The 9,051-nt window shown below is 38.8% G+C and overlaps 2 protein-coding genes across 7 annotated transcripts; one reads left to right on the top strand and one right to left on the bottom strand.

Annotated features, from left to right (window-relative positions):
• Positions 1-553: 553 nt before the first annotated feature.
• Positions 554-2,849, bottom strand: cmc2 (C-x(9)-C motif containing 2). Of its 6 annotated transcripts, none has more exons than XM_051380554.1 (5): positions 2,556-2,849; positions 2,180-2,253; positions 1,000-1,070; positions 837-908; positions 554-712 (listed from the first exon to the last, which is right to left on the bottom strand). In XM_051380554.1, the coding sequence occupies exons 2-5, from the start codon at positions 2,214-2,216 to the stop codon at positions 629-631; spliced, it is 264 nt and encodes an 87-aa protein (XP_051236514.1). In that variant the 5' UTR covers positions 2,217-2,253; positions 2,556-2,849; the 3' UTR covers positions 554-628. The 6 variants fall into 6 exon arrangements, with proteins under 6 accessions (XP_051236514.1, XP_051236513.1, XP_051236517.1 ...); XM_051380553.1 differs by having other exon boundaries at positions 2,550-2,848; XM_051380557.1 differs by having other exon boundaries at positions 1,000-1,116; positions 2,138-2,253; positions 2,550-2,845.
• Positions 2,850-3,412: 563 nt separating this feature from the next.
• cenpn (centromere protein N) lies at positions 3,413-8,402 on the top strand. The gene is made up of 11 exons (XM_051380527.1): positions 3,413-3,544; positions 4,279-5,173; positions 5,387-5,432; positions 5,555-5,614; positions 5,925-5,998; positions 6,110-6,283; positions 6,400-6,501; positions 7,191-7,245; positions 7,406-7,515; positions 7,658-7,781; positions 8,066-8,402. Exons 2-11 carry the CDS (start codon positions 5,003-5,005, stop codon positions 8,179-8,181), a joined length of 1,032 nt encoding a protein of 343 aa, XP_051236487.1. The 5' UTR covers positions 3,413-3,544; positions 4,279-5,002; the 3' UTR covers positions 8,182-8,402.
• The last annotated feature ends 649 nt before the right edge of the window (positions 8,403-9,051 follow it).

Raw genomic sequence — 9,051 nt, 5'->3', positions numbered from 1 at the left:
GACATTCTCTCTGTTATATGAGCACTGGCTAACATGTGACTAAAGGTTCCCATTTAGGTCACAACAGTTTCACTTTATTTGAAAGAAATTAAACTTGTAACGAATCAATATGATTCCCCATTTAAATAAAATTTCAATGTTCAATGTTTTCTATGTTCATGGGTGTGTTCACACAGAATAACCCAGTTCTGGGTCTTTTTTACATGTATCTCTGATGCCCTGAAATGGATTCTCCCTGTTTTCATGAATAAATCAGGTACCAGAATATTCCTGAGGTGTCCTGCCAACTAAAATAATGGTTTGATGAAAGGCTCCTGCCACCAGCTACACTAATCTCTTTCATGGAGCTGCTAACAGAAGAGAAATAAATGATGATCCCCAATAGAAATATTTAATCTAAAGTACTAGATGCTATTGTTTTTATGTTGACCTAAAATGTCCTGGTACAAGTTTTAGTCTGTGCAGGTGACAAAAACTCAAAAGTGTGTCAGAAGTTATAACCGTTCCTCTGTCTTGACATGAACCAACAGCAGAGTCCTGTTACACAGTGTCATTCATGAATCAGTGTTCCAATATTTTAATACTTCTAACTCGCAGTGGCAGTAGAAAAGTTGCGGTAAAATGTCCTTCAGAGCTGCTCCTTAGGCCCTTCTTTCAGCCTCTTTTTCATCTCTTGCGCGTGTTTCTTGCTGCGCTCCCGCTTGTCCAGTCTCTGTTGAATGGTAAGCAAACAAAGAAAACATTGATCAGAAAGCAAAAAAAGAAAACCAAAGGTCAGTAGTCAGAGTGCTTCTTGTATCTTATTCACAAAGTGCAAACAAAAATAACTGACAGACCTCTTTCTTCAGGCACTGACGCACAGCACGGTCCACATCATTACACGTGCCAAAGAACTTCAGGACATTGTGCTGTGGGGTTGACATGAAACAAGATCTGCATTGTTTTGTTTTCTGGGCATATGAAGCATGCAGGAATACAAGAACTTAGAGAGGAACATACCTCCGTGTGGCACTGCCTCAGACGAGTTATTAGTTCATTACACTCGTCCGTGTGCAGGTGAGGGGACAGGTCAGGGTGCATGCTGAGTTAAGGGCGTACTGTACCACTGTGGCAATACTGAAAAGGCACAAACAAGAGGACCACTGATTGAGGAGCGCTGAGTTGATTCACCAATTACTGTTGAATGTTTATGTGTGGCAACACATTTGAACTGCATCAAATGCATCCAAGTTTGCCTTTTGCTGTCACTTTTCCATTACATCAGAAGATCAGATGTACAAACTAAGGCTGCAACTAATGGTTACTTTCATTATTGATTTGAAGACCTTTTAAATTACATCTGTATAGAATACTGTATATAGTGTACATACAACCCTAATTCTATTTTTATCTCGATATCTTGTATTTTTCTATTTTATTTTGTTATTTTATGTGCATTTCTTTTTTTTTTCTTATCTGCTATGTTATAACTGGATCAAGTAAATGTCCCCAGTGGGGGATCAATAAAGTCTGTCTTACCTTATCTAGTTTATTTTGTCTATTAATTAGGCTGCACAATTAATCGAAATAGTATCGAAATAACCATATGGCAAGTGCAATATCTAAATTGCAGAAGCTGCAGTGTTTTAATAAAGTTAAGATGTGTGAGAAAACAGCATTATATTGTAATTGTATAGTAAGTATTGTAGTTCCAAGGTGATACTCTGGCCTACAAACTCCAGATAAAACATGTTTGTTTGATACAGACCCCAGCAGATGTCACATCATCATGATTTTAAGTTTTTTTTCAGTGAAAATGAAAAATTGTGATGCATAAATTCACATCACAATCTTAATATAAATCAATATAACTGCATAATTATTATTATTTTTACCATATCGTGCAGCTTTATCGTGCACTTTTAATTAATCATTAAAATGTCAAAATTCTTTTCACAACTTCCCAGAGCCCAAGGTGTCATCTTTAAATAGCCTGTTTTGTCTGGTTAACAGTCCATCTACAACAATATAAAACAGAAAAAGCACAATATCCTCATATCTGGATCCAGTGGATGTCTACAAGTTTTGCTTGTTAAAAGCCTTGCAATTAATATATTTGAATGCAAATGCTGTTGATTCATCTTGAATGTCAACTAACCACTGTTACACTCATGCCAAGGACATGTCCTCTAAAGGATACTGATGCCTCCCCATCCCTCTCCTTCCTGAGCTGTCATAGTGAGGATGGAGTTTGTTTTTCCTGTGGGCACTTATCTACAGACACAGAGAGGGAGAGGTTGAGTATACAACACTGTGACACATGAAATATCATGGCTTTCACAGACTACACGCATTCACCCTGCTGACACTGAACCAACAGCACAGCCCTGACTAGCAGACTCTGGATCAGGCTGCAGAATACACTTGACTAGACTAGACTGTGAGTGGTCAGTGAGTTTTGACCTGTAGCACAACAGCTAGGTTTGCTCGAAATAGTGGAGGTGCCTGTTGCATGTTATAATACACTATTTGATAACGCTTGCACTTCCGATAGTAGGTAACTGTAATACCTTTACCAGTCGAGAGGTTGAGTCATCTGAGAAGTTTTCCAGCAATCCTCGGTGAAATGTCACATTAGCTCGCTAACTGCTAGGCCTCGGCTAACGTTAACTGTGTGTGACACAGCATAAATACATGCAACCCCTGAATAACTACTGGGCTTTCTGTCTGTCTCCCCGTAGAATAACGACAGTATACCTTATGACCTCTACAGTTCGGGTTAAATCTGCTGTCTTTAACTGACATCAGTGTAACCTACAGCAACAGCACGGTGCTGTAGGACATGCTGCTCACAACACTTGACGCTTTCGTAACTGTTTGGTGACAGTTTGAGTGACAATAGTGAACAGCCAATCAGCGTCCGCTTGTTCCCTCAATCCACCAATAGCATGCGTCCTCACAAAAGGTGGGAGTTCTGATGGCGGAAGTTCACAGGAGATACAAGAGGTTTCCCTGTAACGTACTTCCGTTTTTGCTCGACCAGACGTCCTCTCTGAGAGGTGGTTACAACTTACTTTTGCAGCGAGTGCTTTTGTGACAACTATACGGCCAGTCATATCCCAGGGAAGCTGAAAGCCATCATGGACAACCCCTCTCATCCTCTCCACGCTGAGCTGAGGCAGCTCGGGAGCATCTTCAGCCACAGACTGACCACTGACCACCAGACTCCACAACGCCACAGCTCCCAGTTCCTCCAGTACCTCCAGTTCCTCCAGTTCCTCCAGCATCTCCAGTTCCTCCAGTTCCTCCAGTATCTCCAGTTCCTCCAGTATCTCCAGTATCTCCAGTTCCTCCAGTATCTCCAGTTCCTCCAGTATCTCCAGTTCCTCCAGTATCTCCAGTTCCTCCAGTATCTCCAGTTCCTCCAGTATCTCCAGTATCTCCAGTTCCTCCAGTATCTCCAGTATCTCCAGTTTCTCCAGTTCCTCCAGTATCTCCAGTTCCTCCAGTATCTCCAGTATCTCCAGTATCTCCAGTTCCTCCAACCCCAGCAGATAAAGACTGGGTTAGAACTCCTACCTACAACGCACAAACCTTTTGCACTATGTATATTTAATTTCCACTTTAGTAGTTTTAGTTTAGTTTTAGTCAAGTTTAATTTTCTGCTCATATTTTGGACTCCATGTCCTACTTGAACAACAAATAGTGTATATACTTTAATTTATAGTTTTTATATCTTCTAATATTAATAATATTAGCAATATTTTTACTGTGATATTCTTTGTTTTCTGTTTTTGCGCTGCTTTGCCCTATTGCTGCTGTGTCAACCTGAATTTCTCCTTAGGGGGATAAATAAAGGAATTATCTATCTATACCGTCAGTATGCTTCTCTTATTCAGAATAGGAATCACTTTTATTGCCCAGGTGTGTGTACACATACAAGGAATATGACTCTCATACATGCACAGAATAGGCAAAAATAAATAGGACAACACACACACCACATATATATGTATATCTACATATAGAAACATTAACAACAACTATAACATTTGTAGACAACAAGACAATAGTGGTAAATATTAGTAAATATTTTTGCGCAAGTATTTTTATAGACATGAGGTAGGTGGATATGTATATACAGTATATGCAATTATTATTATATAGTATATACAATTAATTATTTTAAAAGGCAAAGTAATGACAGATGTCAGTGATGGATACCCATGCTTGATATGCATTATTCTGCTTAACCATTACTTTTCAGTCTTCACACCACAGACTTTCACTTTAACTCAGGTTCCCGCCATCTTCAGAAGTTTTACAGCGACTCCTCCATTGTTGGATGCCTCAACAAAGACAACAGGGAGGAAGACTGATGGAGAGCTTCGTCACACGGTGCCAAAACAATCACCTGAAGCTCAATATCAGCAAGACCAAAGAGCTGATGGTGGACTACCAGAGGAACAGGAAGCCCCTCACCACAGTTATCATCCAAGGAGAGGAAGTGGAGATATGTTTCCACTTTATATATTTCTATTATTTATTAGTCTGATGTGCCATGCTTGCTGACTCTAATCAACTTTACAAACTCTACACATCTCATACTTAACTTTTACTTTTCTCTATTTATCTGTATTTCTTTCTGTCTTTCTGTAGCTGCAACAAGCACATTTCTCCTCTGGGAATCAAGAAAGGCTTATCTTATTTCACTGCAGAACGTTTGTTACCTTTGGTTCAATTTGGTTTAATTTAAAGTAATAATGGTTAGTACCTACAGAGTCATTAAGATATAACGGCACCGGCAGTACCACTCCAACACAGCAGAGGGCGCTAAAGGCAGCGCGTAAGACCCTCTGGTAATATCTGATTGGTCGATTCGTGTGCTCCGTTGTCGGCGGTTTGTTTGGAAACGGTACTGCTGCCACCGTGCAAGCTAGACGGAGACAAGTAATTAATTGAACTCAAAAACTGTTTTCCAATACAGCAGCTAAGCTAAATATCGATTACTACTCGCGTAATAATGGACGACGCTACGAAACGCTTACTGCAGCGACTCGTAAGACGGATACCGACCCAGATACTGAGAACAACGCTAGACAAATGGGGCCGTTTGACTGCGGCTCAGAAGCAGTCCATAGATTTTACTCAACCAAAATGGGCGTTAACGGAAAGATTATTGGCTGTTTGCGAGGTTTGTGGCAGTGTTTTTTGTTGTTGTTTTATAATATACAGTGTAAACTTTTAACATGGTTAAATACTTGTTGAATTCGGCTGTGAAATCCTTCCTAACCACGGTTAATGCTCCGCTACTTTAAATACATTTCTCACTAGGAATCATCTTCATTTGGATTTAGCTAGCGTTGTAGTGGATGTCCCCGTCTTTTAACCTTGTTTCCTTTTACAGGAAAATGAGTGGACAGTTAAACACATCACAGAGCTGGAGATGATTTGTAAGTAAAGTTTAATTACTTTCTCATTTGGACTCGAGTACACAAGGTTAGCTAACGTTATTCATACCACTTCATCAATCTGATCATGCTTCTTGTGTCGCTTTGGTTTCGTTGTCTCTTAGATGTCATTGACAATCCGAACCAGGGCATGTGGTATGCCTTCCAGCTCTTGGACCCTGAAGGTATATTATTATAAGAATATGCTGGTGGTGGGATCAGGGTTTTCTTTCTGGTTTAAAGTTTGGTAACTTTAAGAGAGAAGAGTCTGGGTCTTGATGTTTTTTTACAGTTATAAAGTAAGGTTAACATTTTTTAAACATTGTATTGAAGTGTCACACATTCTTTATCTGTTTGTTCCCGGGAATTAAATGCAATATTATGATTAAGCTGAGTTTACTATTAAAAGTATTGCTGCATCATTACATTGAATTCTGGATTTGCATAAAAATAGAGCTATAAGCTATATAGCTTAGAATTTTCTCTGTTTTCCAGATGACGCTTGCTCCGTAGAGCTGACGCAGTTCAAGGAGCAATTTAAATCTCACCTCAGTGAGCTTGTGAGACCTGTAAGCCAGAGATTCCTCCTCACATAAGTTACAAAATCTTACTAATTATATAGTTGCATTAATGAAAGACATTTTATAGGCTTAAAATCTGATTTTGTCACTGCATTCAAGGTGTCTGTCAAAATAAAGAAGCACACGGACGAAGCTGTATGGATTCGGATTGCATGGGGAGACAGCTTCTCTCGGCCCAACCACCTGAAACCAACATATGTTGTTCACCATCTTCAAACCCCTTATGTCTTTGTGACCAGCTTGACTTCAAAGCAAAAGCCCCTGTTATCCCAGGTGAGGTATTAGTTTTATATTCAGTCCATGACATTGTTTGTACAGTTGCCAGGTAGCAGTTTTTCTGTTTTGTTTTTTTTTTAATTCTCCACTAAGAGAGTGGTGTACTTTTTCAGGCCTTGGTTCTGTCCACCAGATATCAAGCTATCAAGGATGCTAACCTCAGTGGACGGAAACTCACTGCCATTAGGGACCTGCTGATGAGGCAATATCAACAGGTAAGCCTGTTATAAAAAACAAAACTAGACTATACACACATTTCCAGGTTACTTTAATATCTACCTAAACAGCTATATATATATGTCCTGTTTTTCCCTACCTCATCACTTATAATTGTCTGTCACTAAACTCTGCTGTCGTGTACAGGAGCGTTTCTGGTTTTGGTGTAAAATTGTGTATTATTTTATTGATAACCACCTGTTGCCATGTTCACCTTTTATGCACTTTAACTACACTTAAAACTTTACCTTTTTGCAGGGAGATGAAGCTTGATGTATCCCCTTATTTAGTGTTGATAACACAAAATGTTTATAATCCTAACGGTGAACTGTGAGAATCTTTGCACATTGTTGTCATCCCTGCTTAGGTGTTTTTATTCATTAAAGGGAATTTTTGCAAAAGTTGTTACAGTATATGTACTGTAAATGTAATTTAAGTTGCTGAACTACTTCCTGGTTAAACTTTGATCTTTACCCTCTCTGGGGGTGTATGCAGTGTTTTTGCTTTCAATGGATGATTTAGATAATGTAATTTAATTGGAGGTTTGCTGTAACCTTAGTAGTTGTCTGACTGGTTGGATTTTGCCAGAAGTTTTCCTATGAAAACCAAACGGTGCAAGATAGTTGTTCATATTTAGAACAGATTAAACTATGTTGTGAATGTTTACTATTTTCTTTTTTGTTTCTAGGTGTTTCCCACTAACTATCCCAGCCCTCTTGCAGAAAGGAATCAAACTGTCTCAAGTATGTTTATCAAATAACTTGATCTGACCAACTCTACTTGAATATTTATATTTCACAGACTTTTACATTGGCTGTTTAACTTGTTGTATTTGGTGTGTGTACTTCTGATCCAAATTCTAAAATTGTGATTTTATTTATTTGGTTATATTTGTATTTATAGACCCGCTCATAGAAAAAGAACAAGCTCAGCCTGCAGCAAACAGACTTCAGATGGCCTGTGAGGCGTTTGGTGATGGGGTGTTACCTCAGCTACAGTCTGCAGTTTACAAGGTACCCTGAGACATGCTTGTGTTTAAAATATTGAGTTTCCTGACATAGTAGTTTAAAAAGTCAAAGAAACAAAGAACATAACTCTGTCTCTTTATATCAGTTAAAAGTTGGGTAAAAACGTTTTGTGTTCATCTTTCCTCAGCTGGAGACAAAGTTCAGGGACTACACCAACAAGACCATGACAGAACGGGAGGAGCCCTTCAGATGTCACGTCAAATTTGCAAGCACCAACCTCCTGGAGTCACTCAGACACTGTGCATCTTCAGGTACCAAGAATATGTTATCCACAATCATTAAAGAAACCATCTGTGTATTAGGAAGCAAATGTTATTAACACTGTAAGTTAGTAAAATGGTAAACAATTCAGAATTTGTCATATTATTGACAATCCCATAAATGACCACAAGAGGGCACATACACACTTGTGGGTTAAGTCCCACATTATCCATCATGAATATGTCATGGTCAGTGCATTCTATGAGTGGTTTTTACCCATGTGCCCCGATTATTAAGTCAGTTCAACTAATTAATGGATTTTTCTATTTTATAGGAATTGCCTCCACCCCTGTCACACCTCTGCTCTCATCTATTCCCCTAAAAGGAAGAAATTATTTTGTCATCACAGACAATGGCCCTGGACCCTCCTCACAAACGCACCAACCATAGAACTGAAGGGTGACAGAGCCTTGATTTACAGGACTCGCAGTGTGGCCATGTCCACTCCACCCATGGTTTGCTTTTATCATTCATTGATCTCCTTGTGGGGAAATATATCAATAGTTGGCGACAGACTATTTTCTTTCTATTATCGTTTGTTTATGTGGCAGGTTGTTACTGCCATCAAATGTTATATATGTCCAAATTGAATATAAAAGCTTGATTTTTAATATTTGTGACTTGTATCCTTTATTATGTCATTTCACCCCATGCACTACTTATCATTCAGTCTTTTTTCAGTTCTTTTAATTCCAAATTAATTCAGCCAAAGCCAATATGAGGCATCAGCTGTCTGAGTTATCCAAATCAAGCGAGTATCTTCCAAAGTGACAGTCTGTGTAGTCCAAATGTCCCTTCCCACACACTATGGCCCATTCACAAGTGAAAACAAAAACAAAACAGACCTTTTCAAATTTGTACATTTGGTTATAGAAGAATTGTAACCAAGACATGTAATGAGTGGGTCAGTTCATGGTGGACAATGTAATGGTAACACTTTATAAATTACCTTTTGGCATATCTGTACTGCAATTTCGTATTACTTGGAAGCAGACATATGGCAATATCAATTTATCTGTAATAAGCTAATAGTGATAATATCAGAACGACCAATGTTTTGATGAAGCTCAGCTTGGAACACTAGAGCCTTATTAGAGCTAGGATATTGAATTGCTAAACTGGATACCATTTTTTATTTTGGACTCAGCTACAACCCACAATAATCTGTCTATGGTTCACACAATAAATGCCTCAAAGGCTTTCTGTGTGAGATGAAACAATACTGTTACACTAAAGCTTGGAGAAAGAGGAAATGCTGAG

The sequence above is a fragment of the Dicentrarchus labrax genome, unplaced genomic scaffold, assembly GCF_905237075.1.
Source record: "Dicentrarchus labrax unplaced genomic scaffold, dlabrax2021, whole genome shotgun sequence".
Classification (NCBI taxonomy): domain Eukaryota; kingdom Metazoa; phylum Chordata; class Actinopteri; family Moronidae; genus Dicentrarchus; species Dicentrarchus labrax.
Note: the sequence above shows the minus strand (reverse complement) of the source record. Positions and strands in the feature narration are given on the sequence as shown.

What these genes read in the sequence shown, in the direction of transcription:
- cmc2 (XM_051380554.1), bottom strand. Translation starts at nt 2,216, where the DNA reads ATGACAGCTCAGGAAGGAGAGGGATGGGGAGGCATCA. An exon ending in TGAGGCAGTGCCACACGGAG is followed by an intron (nt 909 to 999) that starts GTATGTTCCTCT and finishes TCAACCCCACAG; the next exon opens with CACAATGTCCTGAAGTTCTT. An exon ending in GTCAGTGCCTGAAGAAAGAG is followed by an intron (nt 713 to 836) that starts GTCTGTCAGTTA and finishes ACCATTCAACAG; the next exon opens with AGACTGGACAAGCGGGAGCG.
- cenpn (XM_051380527.1), top strand. Translation starts at nt 5,003, where the DNA reads ATGGACGACGCTACGAAACGCTTACTGCAGCGACTCGTAAGACGGATA. An exon ending in AAAAGCCCCTGTTATCCCAG is followed by an intron (nt 6,284 to 6,399) that starts GTGAGGTATTAG and finishes GTACTTTTTCAG; the next exon opens with GCCTTGGTTCTGTCCACCAG. An exon ending in TGATGAGGCAATATCAACAG is followed by an intron (nt 6,502 to 7,190) that starts GTAAGCCTGTTA and finishes TTTTGTTTCTAG; the next exon opens with GTGTTTCCCACTAACTATCC.